Source organism: Phocoena phocoena, chromosome 13 (genome assembly GCF_963924675.1).
Source record: "Phocoena phocoena chromosome 13, mPhoPho1.1, whole genome shotgun sequence".
Classification (NCBI taxonomy): Eukaryota; Metazoa; Chordata; class Mammalia; order Artiodactyla; family Phocoenidae; genus Phocoena; species Phocoena phocoena.
In genome coordinates, this window is record NC_089231.1 from 24,287,002 (window position 1) to 24,305,617 (window position 18,616).

The 18,616-nt window shown below is 42.1% G+C and overlaps 1 protein-coding gene across 1 annotated transcript in view; it reads left to right on the forward strand.

Annotated features, from left to right (window-relative positions):
- ACAA2 (acetyl-CoA acyltransferase 2) overlaps window positions 1-8,401 on the forward strand; it is a 43,106-nt gene extending 34,705 nt beyond the window's left edge. The window contains exons 9-10 of the mRNA XM_065889570.1: window positions 6,590-6,744; window positions 7,976-8,401. Of these exons, the coding sequence (XP_065745642.1) occupies window positions 6,590-6,744; window positions 7,976-8,060 (240 nt within the window). The 3' untranslated portion in view covers window positions 8,061-8,401. The remainder of the gene's footprint in view (window positions 1-6,589; window positions 6,745-7,975) is intronic.
- The last annotated feature ends 10,215 nt before the right edge of the window (window positions 8,402-18,616 follow it).

The window sequence follows — 18,616 nt, forward strand, 5'->3', positions numbered from 1 at the left end:
CAGTACCATACTTCCTTGATTACTGTAGCTTTGTAGTATAGTCTGAAGTCAGGAAGCCTGATTCCTCCAACTCCAGTTTTCTTTCTCAAGATTGCTTTGGCTGTTCGGGGTCTTTTGTGTTTCCATACAAATTGTGAAATTTTTCTTCTAGTTCTGTGATGAATGCCATTGGTAGTTTGATAGGGATTGCATTGAATCTGTGAATTGCTTTGGGTACTATAGTCATTTTCACAATGTTGATTCTTCCAATCCAAGAACATGATATATCTTTCCATCTGTTTGTATCATCTTTAATTTCTTTCAGCAGTGTCTTACAGTTTTCTGCATACAGGTCTTTTGTCTCCTTAGGTAGGTTTATTCCTAGGTATTTTATTCTTTTTGTTGCAATGGTAAATGGGAGTGTTTCCTTAATTTCTCTTTAAGAGTTTTTGGCATTAGTGTATAGAAATGCAAGAGATTTCTATGCATTAATTTTGTATGCTGCTACTTTACCAGATTCATTGATTAGTTCTAGTAGTTTTCTAGTAGCATCTTTGGGATTCTCTATGTATAGTATCATGACATCAGCAAACAGTGACAGTTTTACTTCTTCTTTTCGATTTGGATTTGTTTTATTTCTTTTTCTTCTCTCATCTCTGTGACTAAAACTTCCAAAACTATGTTGAATGATAGCGGAGAGAGTGAGCAACCTTGTCTTGTTCCTGATCTTAGAGGAAATGATTTCAGTTTCTCACCATTGAGAACGATGCTGGCTATGGGTTTGTCCTATATGACCTTTATTATGTTGAGGTAAGTTCCCTCTATGCCTACTTTCTGGAAGATTTTTATCATACATCGATATTGAATTTTGTCTAAAGTTTTTTCTACATTTATTGCGAGGATCATATGATTTTTCTCCTTCAATTTGTTAATATGGTGTATCACATTGATTGATTTGTGTATATTGAAGAATCCATGCATTCCTGGGGTAAACCCCACTTGATCATGGTGTATGATCCTTTTAATGTGCTGTCGGATTCTGTTTGCTAGTATTTTGTTCAGGATTTTTGCCTGTATGTTCATCAGTGATACTGGTCTGTAGTTTTATTTTTTTGTAACATCTTTGTCTGTTTTGGTATCAGGGTGATGGTGGCCTCATAGAATAAGTTTGGGAGTGTTCCTCCCTCTGCTATATTTTGGAAGCATTTGAGAAGGATAGGGGTTAGCTCTTCTCTAAATGTTTGATAGAATTCGCCTGTGAAGCCATCTGGTCCTGGAGTTTTGTTTGCTGGAAGATTTTTAATCACAGTTTCAATTTCAGTGCTTGTGATTGGTCTGTTTATATTTTCTATTTCTTCCTGCTTCGGTCTTGGGAGGTTGTGCATTTCTAAGAATGTGTCCATTTCTTCCAGGTTGTCCATTTTATTGGCATACAGTTGCTTGTAGTAATCTCTCATGATCCTTGTATTTCTGCAGTGTCAGTTGTTACTTCTCCTTTTTCATTTCTAATTCTATTGACTTTAGTCTTCTTCCTTTTTTTCTTGATGAGTCTGACTAGTGGTTTATCAATTTTGTTTATCTTCTCAAAGAACCAGCGTTTAGTTTTATTGATCTTAGCTATTGTTTCCTTCTTTTCTTTTTCATTTATTTCTGATCTGATCTTTATGATTTCTTTCCTTCTGCTAACTTTGGGGGTTTTTTGTTTTTCTTTCTCTAATTGTGTTAGGTGTAAGGTTAGGTTCTTTATTTGAGATGTTTCTTGTTCCTTGAGGTAGGATTGTAGTGCTATACTTCCCTCTTAGAACTGCTTTTCCTGCATCCCATAGGTTTTAGGTCGTCATGTTTTCATTGTCATTTGTTCCTAGGTATTTTTTGACTTCCTCTGATTTCTTCAGTGATCTCTTGGTTATTTAGTAGCGTATTGTTTAGCCTACATGTGTTTGTATTTTTTACAGAGTTTTTCCTGTAATTGATATCTAGTCTCAGCGTTGTGGTTGGAAAAGATACTTGAGGGCTTCCCCGGTGGCACAGTGGTTGAGAGTCTGCCTGCCGATGCAGGGGACACAGGTTTGTGCCCCAGTCCAGGAGGATCCCACATGCTGCGGAGCAGCTGGGCCCGTGAGCCATGGCCACTGAGCCAGCGCATCCGGAGCCTGTGCTCCACAATGGGAGAGGCCACAATAGTGAGAGGCCCGCGTACCGCAAAAAAAAAAACAAAAACTCTGAAAGATACTTGATACGATTTCAATTTTCTTAAGTTTACCAAAGCTTTATTTGTGACCCAAGATATGATCTATCCTGGAAAATGTTCCATGAGCACTTGAAAAGAAAGTGTATTCTGTTGTTTTTGATTGGAATGTCCTATAAATATCAATTAAGTCCATCTTGTTTAATGTATCATTTAAAACTTGTGTTTCCTTATTTATTTTCATTTTGGATGGTCTGTCTATTCGTGAAAGTGGGGTGTTAAAGTCCCCTAGTATGAATGTATTACTGTCGATTTCCCCTTTTATGGCTGTTAGCATTTGCCTTAAGTATTGAGGTGCTCCTATGTTGGTTGCATAAATATTTACAATTGTTATATCTTCTTCTTGGATTGATCCCTTGATCATTATGTAGTGTCCTTCTTTGTCTCTTGTAATAGAGTTTATTTTAAAGTCTATTTTGCCTGACATGAAAATTGCTACTCCAGCTTTCTTTTGATTTCCATTTGCATGGAATATCTTTTTCCATCCCCTCACTTTCAGTCTGTATGTGTCCCTAGGTCTAAAGTGGGTCTCTTGTAGGCACCAAATATACAGGTCTTGGTTTTGTATCCATTCAGCCAATCTATGTCTTTTGGTTGGAGCATTTAATCCGTTTACATTTAAGGTAGTTATCGATATGTGTGTTCCTATTACCATTTTCTTAATCACTTTGGGTTTGTTATTGTAGGTCTTTTCCTTCTCTTGTGTTTCCTGCCTAGAGAAGTTCCTTAAGGATTTGTTGTAGAGCTGGTTTGATGTTGCCAAATTCTCTTAGCTTTTGCTTGTCTGTAAATGTTTAAATTTCTCCATCGAATCTGAATGAGATCATTGCTGGGTAGAATAATCTTGGTTGTAGGTTTTTCCCTTTCATCACTTTAAATATGTCCTGCCACTCCCTTGTGGCTTGCAGAGCTTCTGCTGAAAGATCAGCTGTTAACCTTATGGGGATTCCCTTGTATGTTATTTGTTCCTTTTCCCTTGCTGCTTTTAATATTTTTTCTTCGTATTTAATTTTTGTTAGTTGATTGATATGTGTCTTGGTGTGTTTCTCCTTGGATTTATCCTGTATGGGACTCTCTGTGCTTCTGGACTTGATTGACTATTTCCTTTCCCACATTAGGGAAGTTTTCAACTATAATCTCTTAAAATATTTTCTCAGTCCCTCTCTTTTTCTCTCCTTATTCTGGGACCCCTATAATTTGAATGTTGGTGTGTTTAATGTTGTCCCAGAGGTCTCTGAGACTGTCCTCAATTCTTTTCATTCTTTTTTGTTTATTCTGCCCTGAGGCAGTTATTTCCACTATTTTATCTTCCAGGTCACTTATCCATTCTTCTGCCTCAGTTATTCTGCTATTGATTCCTTCTCGAGAATTTTTAATTTCATTTATTGTGTTCTTCATCATTGTTTGCTCTTTAGTTCTTCTGTGTCCTTGTTAAACGTTTCTTGTGTTTTCTCCATTCTATTTCCAAGATTTTAGATCATCTTTACTATCATTACTCTGAATTCTTTTTCAGGTAGACTGCCTATTTCCTCTTCATTTATTTGGTCTTTTGGATTTTTACCTTGCTCCTTCATCTGCTGTGTCTTTCTCTGTCTTCTCATTTTGCTTAGCTTACTGTGTTTTGGGGTCTCCTTTTCATAGGCTGCAGGTTTGTAGCTCCCATTGTTTTTGGTGTCTGCCCCTAGTGGCTAATGTTGGTTCAGTGGGTTGTGTAGGCTTCCTGGCGGAGGGGACTAGTGCCTTTGTTCTGGTGGATGAGGCTCGATCTTGTCTTTCTGGTGGGCAGGACGCGTCTGGTGGTGTGTTTTGGGGTGTCTGTGGACTTATTATGATTTTAGGCAGCCTCTCTGCTAATGGGCAGGGTTTTGTTCCTCTCTTGCTAGTTGTTTGGCCTAGGGTGTCCAGCGTCGTTGAGTGGAGCTGGGTCTTAACATTGAGATGGAGATCTCTGGGAGAGATTTTGCCGTTTGATATTACATGGAGCTGGGAGGTCTCTGGTGGACCAATGTCCTGAACTCGGCTCTTCCACCTCAGAGGCTCAGACGTGACACCCGGCTGGAGCACCAAGACTCTGTCAGCCACCCAGTTCAGAAGAAAATGGAAGAAAAAAAGAAAGAAAGAAAGAGAACGAGAGAGAGAGAGAGAGAGAGAGAGAAGAGAGAGAGAGAGAGAGAGAAAGAAAGGAATAAAGAAAGAAAGAAAGAATACAATACAATAAAATTTTTTTAATTATTAAAAATTTAAAAGTAGTTTAAAAAGAAACAGAGAGCAACCAAACCAAAAAACAAATCCACCAGTGATAACAAGTGCTAAAAACTATACAAAACAAACAAAATGGACAGACAGAAAGAACCCTAGGACAAATGGTAGAAGCAAAGCTATACAGACAAAATCACACAAAGAAGCATATACATACACACTAACACAAGGAGAAAAAGGAAAAAAATATATATTTAAAAAAAAGGAAAAGAGCAACCCAATCAATAAGCAAATCTCCAAATGATAATATGCTCTAAACACTAAACTAAGATAAACATAAAACCAGAAACAAATTAGATGCAGAAAGCAAACCCCCAAGTCTACAGTTGATCCCAAAGTACACCGCCTCAATTTTGGGATGTTTCGTTGTCTCTTCAGGTATTCCACAGATGCAGGTACATCAAGTTGATTGTGGAGATTTAATCCACTGCTCCTGAGGCTGCTGGGATAGATTTCCCTTTCTCTTCTTTGTTCGCACAGCTCCCAGGGTTCAGCTTTGGATTTGGCCCCACCTCTGCATGTAGGTCACCTGAGGGCATCTGTTCCCTGCCCAGACAGGACAGGGTTAACCTAGCAACTGATTGGGGGCTCTGGCTCACTGAGGCCAAGGGAAGGGAGGGGTACAGAATGGGGGGCGAGCCTGCAGTGGCAGAGGCCAGCGTGACATTGTAATAGCCTGAGGCACGACCTGTGTTCTCCTGGAGACGTTGTCCCTGGATCACAGGACCCTGGGAGTGGCAGGCTGCACAGGCTCCCAGGTGGGGAGGTGTGTAGAGTGACCCGTGCTTGCACACAGGATTCTTCGTGGCTGCAGCAGCAGCCTTAGCATCTCATGCCCGTCTCTGCGGTCCACGCTGATAGCCACGGCTCATGCCCATCTCTGGAGCTTGTTTAGGCGGTGCTCTGAATCCCCTCTCCTCGTGCACCCTGAAACAATGCTCTCTTGCGTCTTAGGCAGTTCCAGACATTTTCCTGGACTCCCTCCCGTCTAGCTGTGGCGCACTTGCCCCCTTCAGGCTGTGTTTACGCAGCCAACCCCCGTCCTCTCCCTGGGATCTGACCTCTGAAGCCTGAACCTCAGCTCCCAGCCACCACCCGTCCCGGTGGGTGAGCAGACAAGCCTCTCAGGCTGGTGAGAGCTGGTCAGTACTGATCCTCTGTGCGGGAATCTCTCCGCTTTGCCCTCTGCACCCCTGTTGCTGCACTCTCCTCCGCGGCTCTGAAGATTTCCCCTCACCCATCCCCGGTCTCTGCCAGTGAAGGGTCTTCCTAGTGTGTGGAAACTTTTCCTCCTTCACAGCTCCCTCCCAGAGGTGCAGGTCCCATCCCTATTCTCTTGTTTCTGTTTTTTCTTTTTGCTTTTACCCTACCCAGTACATGGGGATTTTCTTGCCTTTTGGGAGGTCTGAGGTCTTCTGCCAGCTTTCAGTGGGTGTTCTGTAGGAGCTGTTCCACATGTAGATGTATTTTTGATGTATTTGTGGAGATGAAGGTGAGCTCCACATCTTACTCTTCCGCCATCTTGAAGCTGTCCCCCCTGACAGTTTATTCTTTATTGTCTGTCAGTTTCTTGGAAGTGTGGCTAGTAGTACTGAGTAGTAGTAATAATAATAGCAACTATTTATTGAATACTTGCTTGTGTCAGATAATACACTAAACACTTAATACCCATGATTTCACTTAACCTTAACAATAACTCTTAAGATGATACGACAGTCACATTTTACCACTGAAGAAATTTGAGTGTCAAGAGAGTTTAAAGAACATCCATAGAGCCAAGATTTGAACTGTCCATCTAGCTGCAGAACCTGTGGGCTTTCTACAGTATCCTACTGCCTCTAGTCCAGTATCCATTTATAGTATCACTGAGGATTTCTTTTCTCTAAGGGATATATTACACTTAAAGTATCACTTAGTAAATATACCCGTTTTCAAACCTGTTATCTTTACAAAGAATGATTGAAGATAAATTAAAATAACCTTGCAATGTAATTTAAGTAGAACCAAAAAACGGGATAATTAGCCATTGACAGGACTGGACAGTTCTCAGTTAGAAATAAGTTTGTGAATAAGCATTTTTATTAGTGTTTTGATTGTTTTAAGGTGAATGAAGCTTTTGCTCCCCAGTACTTGGCAGTTGAAAAGAGTTTGGATCTTGACCGAAGTAAAACCAACGTGAATGGAGGGGCCATTGCTTTGGGTCACCCATTAGGGGGATCTGGATCAAGGATTACTGCACACCTGGTTCATGAATTAAGGTGCGTGCTAGAAATTGTTGCTTTTCAGATTTGCCATCTTTTGTGTAAGTGCATGAATTTGGGTTTCCCCAGAATAATCCAACATTTTTCATTCTTGTTCGTACCGCCTCGCACTACTTCTCACCAGGAACAGGTTATTTGGATACCCCTTTTTCAGTAGACCTTATAGACGACTCAGTTGACTTGTTGGTGCCTCTGCTCTTGGGATGCTCGCTCTTACTCGCATTCACAGTGCAGCCACTCAGCACGTGTTCACTGAGGGCCTAGTGTACATCTGGCCCCATCCCTGGTGCTGGTGCAGAGCAGTGAGCCCGTGACGAGGCCCTGGTTCTCATGGCACTTGCATTCTAGTGCCAGTTATAGGACTGAGACACAATTATTTAAGAAAACAAAATACTGATCTAGGTGCTGTCATTTAAGAAACCTAAGCAAACTGACAATTTGGGTCTGAGCTAAGGTTTTCCTTCATTGTTTCCAGGGTTCCAGGAGGAGCCTTCTGTGTGTTTGGTACTTTTCAGTTTTAATGGAAGAGCTCCTCCTTCTGTACTGTGTATTTTGGATCATTTTGCTCTGTTAGTAGGGAAATTGCAAACAAAACCAAATATGTCATGGCAGAAAATCACTCTGCCCCCCTGTGAAGTTAAGGTCAATGGGACTCTCCTGTTTCACTTAATGATTGAGATGAAATGAGTGACTGATGTGCACAAAAAATAATCCCTTGATGGTTTCTCAGGGTTATTCTATCAGGACTGAAGAATTAGAGCAGATGGTACTTTAAAGGTGTCTGATTTTTATGAAAGGCACATGAAATGTTTCTAAATTATCTGACCTTTCATATGGATGAACTTCAGTAATTATACTTATTCTAAGGTTCATAAAAATCTAAAACAAATAAACCAAAGGGGCTGAGTATTTACTCCCCCTTCTTCAACTTCCAGTTTATCCCAATTACCTCCTGTCGTCACTCCTTCCTCACAGCAGCCTAAGCTTTTATATTTGTTTCAGCCTCCCTCTTCTTTGTTACTACTTTTTTAAAAAAAATAAGACTATCCAGCTTTCCAAATTCTTTCTCCTCTTTTCTCCAATATTGAGGACTGGAAAAAAGATTGAGCTGATGAGCTGAACAAGAATGAATAATGCAAATGTGACCATTATAAATACTATTTACTTAATTATCTAATTCTGTCCGTTCTTTATTCAAGTAGATTTCAGCCACTGCTTTCTTTCTTAGGCGTCGGGGTGGAAAATACGCTGTAGGATCGGCCTGCATTGGAGGGGGCCAAGGAATTGCGGTCATCATTGAGAACACAGCTTGAGGAGAGCAGGGAGCCTGCCCTCGTCCACGCTCACATGACTTGGCCAGGCCACAGTATGCCAGGTGACCTTCAGAGAAGCTGTGAAGGTCATGCCATGCCCTGCACTGAGAGTGATTGAGTTTGGTCAAGGAATGGTGAGGCAAAGATGCATTTACCATGAACAAGAGCCCATGCCAGAATAAATTCTCTCAAATTTGTACCAAATATGCTGCATTTCTGAACTAAAATCCAACTATAGAAGGCCTTAAACGGAATTGTATCCTTGCCAAATAACCACCGCTTATGTCTTAGATAATATGATTGCAGGGAGATTGAATAAATTCTGCCTTAACTTCAGCTAATCCTTTCCTATCGTTTCTTGTATTTTTCTAAATTTTTAATTGAGGTAAAATACACATAACATAAAAGTTACCATCTTAATCATTTTTAAGCCTATAGTTCAGTGGCATTAAATACATTCACATTGTTATGCACCCATCACCACAATGCATCTCCAGAATTCTTTTCATCTTGGAGAACTGAAACCCTACACCCATTAAACAACTCCCCATTCCTCCCTCTCTGCAGCCGGTGGCAACCACCTGCTTTCTGTCCCTATGCAGCTGACTCCAACAGGCCCCTCATAGAAGTGGAATCATACAGCACTTGTCCTTTTGTGCCTGGCTTATTGCACATAGCATAATGTTCTCAAGTTCATCCATGTTGTATCATGTGTCAGAATTTTCTTCTTTTTTAAGGCTGAATAATATTGCATTATAGATAGATAGATAGATACCACATTTTGTTTTTTCTCTCATCTGTTGATGGACATTTGGGTTGCTACCACCTCTTGGCTACTGTGAGTAATGCTGCTCTAAACATGGGTGTACAGATATGTATTCATGGCCTTGCTTTCAGTTCTTTCAGGTATATACTGAGAAGTGGAATTCCTGAATCATATGATAATTCTGTTTTTAATATTTAAAGGAATTGCCATACTGTTTTCCATAGCAGCTATACTATTTTACACTCCCACCATTATCGCACAAGGGTTTAACTTTTTCCACATCCTCACCAATACTTGCTGTTTTCTGTTTCTTTTTTATAATAGCCATCTTAATTAGTATGAGGTGGGAGGATTGGTTCAAGATGGCGGAGTAGAAGGACGTGCACTCACTCCCTCTTGCGAGAGCACCGAAATCACAACTAACTGCTGAACAGTCATCGACAGGAAGACACGGGAACTCACCAAAGAAGATACCCCACATCCAAAGACAAAGGAGAAGCCACAATGAGACGGTAGGAGGGGCACGATCACAATAAAATCAAATCCCATAACGGCTGGGTGGGCGACTCACAGACTGGGGAACACTTATAGCACAGAAGTCCACCCACTGGAGTGAAGGTTCTGAGCCCCACATCAGGCTTCCCAGCCTGGGGGTCCAGCAATGGGAGGAGGAATTCCTACAGGATCAGACTTTGAAGCCTAGTGGGATTTGATTGCAGGACTTCGACAGGACTGGGGGAAACAGAGACTCCTCTCTTGGAGGGCACACACAAAGTAGTGTGCGCATCGGGACCCAGGGGAAGGAGCAGTGACCCCAGGGGAGACTGAACCAGACCTACCTGCTAGTGTTGGAGGGTCTCCTGCAGAGGCGGGGGGTGGCTGTGACTCACCGTGAGGACAAGGACACTGGCAGCAGAAGTTTTGAGAAGTACTCCTGAGTGTGAGTCCTCCCAGAGTCCGCCATTAGCCCCACCAAAGAGCCAGGTGGGCTCCAGTGTTGGGTCGCCTCAGGCCAAACAACCAACAGGGAGGGAACCCAGCCCCACCCATCAGCAGACAAGCGGATTAAAGTTTTACTGAGCTCTTCCCACCAGAGCAACAGCCAGCTCTACCCACCACCAGTCCCTCCCATCAGGAAACTTGCACAATCCTCTTAGATAGCCTCATCCACCAGAGGGCAGACAGCAGAAGCAAGAAGAACTGCAGTCCTGCAGCCTGTGGAACAAAAACCACATTCACAGAAAGACAAAATGAAAAGGCATAGGGTTATGTACCAGATGAAGGAAAGATAAAACCCCAGAAAAACAACTACGTGGGGCTTCCCTGGTGGTGCAGTGGTTTAGACTCCGCCTGCCGATGCAGGGGACATGGGTTCGTGCCCCAGTCCAGGAAGATCCCACATGCCGCGGAGCGGCTGGGCCCGTGAGCCATGGCCGCTGAGCCTGCGCATCCGGAGCCTGTGCTCCGCAACAGGAGAGGCCACAACAGTGAGAGGCCCGCGTACCGCCAAAAAAAAAAAAACTACAGTGAGGTATCACCTCACACCAGTTAGAAAGGGCATCATCAGAAAATCTACAAACAACAAATGCTGGAGAGGGTGTGGAGAAAAGGGAACCCTCTTGCACTGTTAGTGGGAATGTAAATTGATACAGCCACTATGGAGAACAGTATGGAGGTTCCTTAAAAAAATTAAACTAGAATTACCATATGACCCAGAAATCCAGAAAATTACTGGATATATACCCAGAGAAAAACATAATTCAGAAAGACACATGCACCACATTGTTCCTTGCAGCACTATTTACAATAGCCAGATCGTGAAAGCAACCTAAATGCCATCGACAGATGAATGGATAAAGAAGTTGTGGTACATATATACAATGGAATATTACTCAGCCATAAAAAGGAACGAAATTGGGTCATTTGTAGAGACGTGGATGGATCTAGAGACTGCCATGCAGAGTGAAGTAAGTCAGAAAGAGAAAAACAAATGTCGTATACTAACTCATATATGTGGAACCTAGAAAAATGGTACAGATGAACTGGTTTTCAGGGCAGAAATAGAGACACAGATGTAGAGAACAAACGTATGGACACTGATGGGGGAAAGTGGTGGGGGAGGGGTGGTGGTGGGATGAATTGGGAGACTGGTATGGACATATATACACTAATATGTATAAAACAGATTAATAAGAACCTGCTGTATAAAAAAATAAATAAAATTCAAAAAAAATTAGTATGAGGTGATATCTCACTGTGGTCTTGAGTTGCTTTTCCTAATTATTAGTGATGTTGAGCATCTTTTCCTATGATTGTTGGCCATTCATATATCTTTTTTGGAGAAATATCGAAGTCCTTTGCCCATTTTTTAAATTGAATTTTTATTTTTTGTTGTTGAGTTGTCCTGTATTTTTAAAAAATATTTTGAAACCCAGTTCAATTTGTGTGTTGAGTGACGTTCATAATTCATTCTGAGATAAATGCCCAAGGAGCAAAATTACTGAATTTAGTCTTGATATTAATAAACGATATCATATTAGATTGATTTTTCCCTTGAATAAAAACAGTGCTGATTATGTATTATAACTCCTCAAATACATTTGAATCGGAGCACAGCTTCCTTAAGGAAGATTTTTGTTCATTTTAAGGACCATATCTGTACATGGAAAATGTGGAGTTGAGAAAGGCTACAAGTCAAGTCTCAGAAGAAGGCCTGTGTCGCCCCTTCTCCCCCACCACCAGCACTTCCCAGCAGTCAGAAAGGAATGTTGTCATTAATGTTTATTACAGTAGCCAACTAAAATGGGGAAACTGAGTCAGTAGAAAGTAGCTATTATAAACCAATGGGTTTATGTTAAACTTTAGAGAAGCCACAGACTGAAGACAACAAAGTTTTGCCTGGATTTCATCCCCCTCCTTTCACTTTCCCAGTTTACCTAAATTATGTCCTGTTCTGCACACCTCTCCCCAGGGGACATTTGGCAATATCTGGAGGTTCGTTGGTTGTCATGACTGGGGAGGGGGTGCGACTGACACCTGGTGGGTAGAGGCCAGGGCTGCTGCTAAACATCCTGCAACACACAGGACAGCCCCTCCAGCAAAGGATTATCAGGCCCCAAAATGTCAGGAGTGCTACTGTTAAAAAATCCTCCTTTAACCCTAAATCCAACCATCCCCGTCTCATGTCACCTCTCCGTTCTGTTTGTTCATACACATACATGGGTACATGTATACACACAGACACAGACACACACACACACACACACACACACACATTTTAATATGAAAGTATTCAGCTTTCTAAATTCTCCTGCTGAGATTATATGTAGACCAATATTGAGGATCAGGGAAAGGCTGGGAAGGTGAGATGAATGTAGTAATACAAATATGACTGCTACTAATTCTTCAAAGCATAAGCTCCTCATAAACGCAGGATGTCTTCAGCATACCTCAAGGATAAGCCTCGTCTCTCTCTTGCCCCACAGTCTCAGGTCTGGGTGTGGGTCAGCGGCCTTGCTGCCATCCACGCTGCCCCCAGAGCAGTCATCCCCTCCCTTTTGCAGAACCCTGTGCTCTTTTGAGGTTCGTGTTGATTAATGATGCCACCCTGCTGCTCTCTTTATTTCTGTCTACTGGCTTCATGCTCGGGTCCTTCCTCCAGTGACTGTATTATCACTGCCTCTGTCACCTTTTAAAAAATCATTAGATCATATCTTGATTCTCGGAAACTTTAGCATCTAGTTGGCCAAAGACCTCACGGTTCCATGACCAGAATACCAATAACTTTTTCTTCATTCTGTATCAGATACCTGCTCCCTAGGTCACGTCAACAGAGAGTGTCACTGAGCAAATAGCCGAAAAGAGCCCCCTCCTAGGGAATCTCCCAGCACAGTTTTGGTAAAGGTTTATCGCTTTTCCCCATGAAAGTCTTAAGTAGGATTTATTTTATGAGATTTTTTTCTATTTTATTTTCTACTTGGGTATTGCTAATGAATAGCTTTGGGGTATTATGTATCTAGGCAGCTTGCCCAAACCCTTTTATTAGTTCTAATCACGTAGACGATATCTCATTTATTTTTATCGCCCTTTTGCATTAGGCTGGGACCTCTATTAATAGCAGACCTTTATGGAACTCTTCTGAGCTTGTATTCCCTTATTAGATTGTTTATCGTCTGTCTCCCTTGTTAAATTGTAAATTCCAAGAGGGCAAGGACTTCATGTGCCCAGCACAGTGCCTGGCACAAAATAGGCACACAGTAATGTTGTGGGGATGGATAAATGGATGGATGATGATTGAAGAAACTGAAGGATGAGAGATTTTTCTCAGAGTCACAGAGAAGTAGAGCAAGCAGCAAGTAGCTGCTCACATACAATTTACCTCTTCTATCTCCACAGATGATCATGGAAGTGGCTGTGTGCCTGGTCATACACACCTGTGTGCCCGTGTGTTTTCAAGAGAGAAGGGGTAGAAAACGGGGAGATTCTAATGGTGCTTGCTGCCTGGCACTAAGGATCAATAGAAACTCTAGAGTGACCTTGGGCAGTTTACTTTGAACCTAACCAACTACATGTGGTAGAGAAGAGTTGGGAGAGAAACCCAAATGCGTGAGGTTGCCCCTAGGACGACCATAGAACTTACCATCCAAGCCAGGTTTTTTTTTTTTTTTTAGCTGTATTTACATGAAAATTTATTGTTGACAAATTTTACTGTTTTTAAAAGCGTCAAAAAGTGGCTTAAAATGTGAACTGGATACATTTCCAAAAAGAGATTTTCTAATAAAAAAAAAAATCAAAGGATACAATTAAGTTTTTAAAAATTACTCTATATTTTAAACTTCTTTTCTGATTGTAATACTAACGTGTGGTTCATTGCATACATAAAAGTTAACCATTACTGAAATGCATCATTTAAAAACTAACATCCCCCTAAATCAGTTAGGAGTCGTTCAGAATAATTCCTTGAGAGACCACACACTAATTGAAATGATGCTACTGTTGTCCAGCATTATCTTTTTATCTCCAGTTTTTATTTTTTGGAGCAGTGGTAAGTTCATGTGGTTCAAACTTCAGAGTATAAAAGTGAGAAGTCATGGTTCCTCCCCACAGCCATCTGGTCCCGTTGATTTTGGGTCCACCTCTGCGGATGTCTTGTACGTGTACAAGCAAATGGGCATGTACCTGTTTGTTAACTCATTTATGTGTGCCGCCCCATTTTACCTCAGTGACAGTGTAATGTGCACACTGCCCTGTACGTGCTCTTCCAGGATTTTTACACTGAGAATTGCCTCCAACTGCCGTGAACATATCTCTGTGTCTCCAGACTCTTCATTGTGCCTGTGTTTATTTAAAAAACAAAGTAGGTTACCCTACATACTCTCATAGAACCTGCCTCTCAAACTTGCTACAGAAAATGCTTTCTGTTCTTCCGTGTTCTTTGTCACATCTGTTTGCTGTTCCACTGTAGTTGGTTTAACCTGTTTCCCATTACTGGAAGAATCAGTGGTTTATAATTTTTACTTCTTAAAATAACACCAAGAATAACATCATTGTAGGGAAATCCTTGTATGTCCGCAGTTATTTCCCTGGGATAAATTCCTAGAAATGGGATCAACAGGTCAAAGATTATCCGCATTTTAAAGGTCTTCCATGTGCACTAACAGATTGCGCCACAGAAAGTTTGTATCAATAACATTTCCACCAGGAACATACGAAGCTGCCCCTCTGTGGGTCCACACTGGCTGTTGTCACGTTTCTCAGTATCTTTCTGGAAGTAGCGAAAACATTGACTTTTTCAAAGGACAGGTACTTAACATCATGAGATTGTTTATTTATAAGACTAAGATGTAGCCTTTGAAGTCAATTCCAGAGGAGTAGTTTTGTGTGACGCGGTCTAGTTCAGTCACCATTCACATGCCAGACACTGGAAGAGATGAACCAGGCACGGTCCCAGCTCCTGAGGAACCTGGTGACATGCAAGCCAGGTCATTTTTGAGAAGTAAAAGGGGACACTGTTAATAATTACCCTGCAGCAACGAGTATAAACTGGAATTATTCTGGCCAAGAATAAACAAACAGTATTTGTTCAGTTCAAGAGAGCTGAACAAATACTGTTTGAGTGTGATTGTTGGATTTGAAGATTATTAAGTCAGGATAGACTTGTCGAGCACTTGGGAGATGAACAAACATTTGAAAGAGGTGACAGGTACCCGAGAAGAGTAGGAGAAACAGCCAGTGCACGGCCCTGAGAGAGAAGCGTGCCTGCTGTGCAAGGAGGCCAGCATGGTGGGAGCAGAATAAGCAAGAGGATGGGTTGCAGTCAGAGAAGCACCCTGGGTGTGTACCATATAGGGCCTTAGACGACATTGCAGGCACTTTGGCTTTTATTCTGAGTAAACGAGAGCCACTGCAGCCTTCTGAGTAGAAGAGAGACTTCATCTGACACATTTGAAGGACACCTCAGTCTGTTCTATTAAAGTGAACGGTAAAGGGATGAAGTTGGGTTAGGTTGCTACTGCAGTAATCCAGGCATCTCGGCTCTACAGTCAGCAATAGAGTGGTGAGAAGTTGTCAGTCTGGTTATGTTCTGAAGATAGAAGCTTATTTCCTCATGGATTGCTGCTCCTTGGTAGAAAAAGGAGTCAAGGATGACTCCTGGGCCTTTCATCTCAGCCACTGAGATGCAGGAAGGCTGCATGTGGAGCAGGTCTGGGGGGAGGTTCAGGAATTCAGTTCAGACATCCAAGCAGAGATGCTGAGCATCCATCTGGCTTTAGGAAGGAGCTAGATCAGAGAGCCATTGACATATAAATGGGATGTGATCACGAACTAGGGGCCTCACCAGAGACAAAACGAAAAGACAGCCTATAGAATGGGAGAAAATATTTCCAAATAATATGACCAATAAGGGGTTAATATCCAAAATATATAAATAGCTCATACGACTCAACATCAAAAAAAAAACCCAATTTAAAAATGGGCAGAAGACCTGAATAGACATTTTTCCAAAGAAGACATACAGATGGCCAACGGGCACGTGAAAAGATGCTCAACGTTGTTAATCATCAGAGAAGTACAAATTAAAACCACAATGAGATATCACCTCACACTTGTCAGGCTATTATCAAAAAGAACACAAATAACAAATGTTGGCGAGTATGTGGAGAAAAGGGAGCCCGCCTACACTGTTGGTGGGAATGTAAATTGATACAGCCACTATGGAGAACAGTTCTCAAAAAACTAAAGATAGAACTGTCAGGACGTCCCTGGTGGCGCAGTGGTTAAGAATCCACCTGCCAATGCAGGGGACACAGGTTCGAGCCCTGGTCTGGGAAGATCCCACATGCCATGGAGCAACTAAGCCCACGCGCCACAACTACTGAAGCCCGCGCACCTAGAGCCCATGCTCCGCAACAAGAGAAGCCACCACGATGAGAAGCCTGCGCACCGCAGTGAGAAGCCCGCGCACCACAACAAAGAGTAGCACCTGCTCACCACAACTAGAGAAAGCTTGCGTGCAGCAATGAAGACCCAACGCAGCTAAAAATAAATAAAATTAAAAAAAAAAAGAACTACCACATGACCCAGCAATTCCACACTTGGGTATCTATCCATAAAAACCAAAAACACTAATTTGAAAAGATACATGTACCCCAATGTTCATAGCAGAATTATTTACAACTGCCAAGATATGGAAGCAACCTAAGTGTCTATCAACAGATGAATGGGTAAAGAAGTGGTATATATATATCTATATATCTATATATCTATATATCTATATATATATATACACAATGGAATATTACTCAGACAGAAAAAGAATGAAACTTTGCCATTTGCAACACCACGCATGGACTTGGAGGGCATTATGCTAAGTGAAACGAGTCAGACAGAAAGACAAATACTATATGATATCACTTATATGTGGAATCTAAAAAAATACAACAAACTAGTGAATATAACAAAAAAGAAACAGACTCATGGATACAGAGAACAAAACTAGTGGTTGCCAGTAGGGAGGGGGAAGGGGGGAGGGGCGAACGGGGTCGGGGATTAATAGGTACAAACTACTATTATAAAATAAGTAAGCTACAAGGGTATATTGTACAACACAGGGAATCTATCCAATAGTTTATAATAACTATAAATGGAGAATAACCTTTAAAAAGTGTGAATCACTATACTGTACACCTGAAACATAATATTGTACGTCAACTATACCGCAATTTAAAAAGTTAAAAACAAGAACTAGTGGCCTCCATCCTAGATAGATTCAAACAAGAAAATTTTCCTTCTATTGACACTCTGAGGTTTTCATTTTTATGACTTAAAAATTTTAATGAGAATAAGAATAATCTATAAAACCAGGGATATCTATACTGCCCTTTTGCAGAGTGATCCAGTTCTTTCACAAGTTTTATAATTTTATATAAGGGCCATCTCTTAAACCTTCATGGAAAAAAAATGTAAATTCCTTACTAAATTGAATAACTTAAAATGAACGATGGGAACATACATTTTTAAAGGTACCCTAACCTAAAAGGAATGCCTTTGTAATTGAGAAATAATTGAAATAATTTTTATGAAATGAACAATGACTCTTTTCCTTTCTCTCCATCTCATTTTTTATTCTTCAAGTGAATCCTGCATTTTCATAAATTGGGTCGATTTGCAATGAGGAGTCTGTGTGCACAGCGGCGAGCCCAGGGGCACTTCTTCCCCTAGGTGGTGCCACAGGCCTGTGCTGCCTCGGTCCCTTTCTCAGCAGCATCTCCAAGATGCTTCTCTCAGCAGACTTGGCTGAACTCTTGGTCTTTCTCACTTCCTGGGAATTGAAAGGAGAGAAGAAGCCAGCAGTAAAGAAACCTAGGGCAGCAGCTGGGGGACCAAAAATCTGTCCCACCTGCTAGCCAATGCTCCAGGTCCCTCTGGCCAAGGACACCGCCTTTTATTTCTCCTCAGTGAAAACATGGCAGATGCAGAGGCCCAGAGCCTAGGGAGTCCAGTGTTACACAGTCTCTGAGCTGCTGGTAACAGACCACAGGCCCCACTGAGGTGGTGAGCGCTGGGCCCTACCAGGTAAGGGCACAGGAAGAGAGGCTGGGACACAGTCTGGAGCAGAGAGAAGGTGGGGCAACATTCGTACTCCCTGTGCTTCGCCGTCGTGGACACTTGGAGCCCGGGGGCTCCTCTTTTTCACTGTGGACCCTGTATTTATTCGAGAGTGTCCAGCTGCCCCCAACCTTTCCCGGCTGACAGAGCAAGGGCTGCCGGGAGCTGCTTGTAGTCTCCCCTCCACACTTTCGTGGACATAAACTGAGTGGGGCCATAACCAGGGAGGTCTGAGGGTTGTGGGGTGCAGCTTGGACACATAGAGCAAAGACAAGTGGGGAGACCTGTGTCCTGTGCCCTGGCCTTACTTCCCCAGGGATAGGCACGCTGTCTTAGACTCCGCATACACCCCAGCGCCTCTGCTCTGAGAGCCTCAGTAAGGAAACAAGATGGATGTAATACTTCTCAGGAACACGGCCAGAGGAAGACAAGGCCCCTTCTACCTGTGCTCGGCAGCATCAACTCTCCCCAGAGTTCTGCCATGTTCCAGCAAGTGAGAGCAAAGGAAAGTAATGAGATGGGGTCCTCCAAAGCCATGCTCTGGCCCGTCTTGGCACAGTCGACATGCAGACACATCCAAGAGGCCTAAAGCTGTTGTAGAACAAGGGGTTCTGGCAGGGAAGTAAAAGCCAGGCTTGTGCTTTGAACATGCAGTTCCTCTGGAGTCTTTTAGAAACACAAG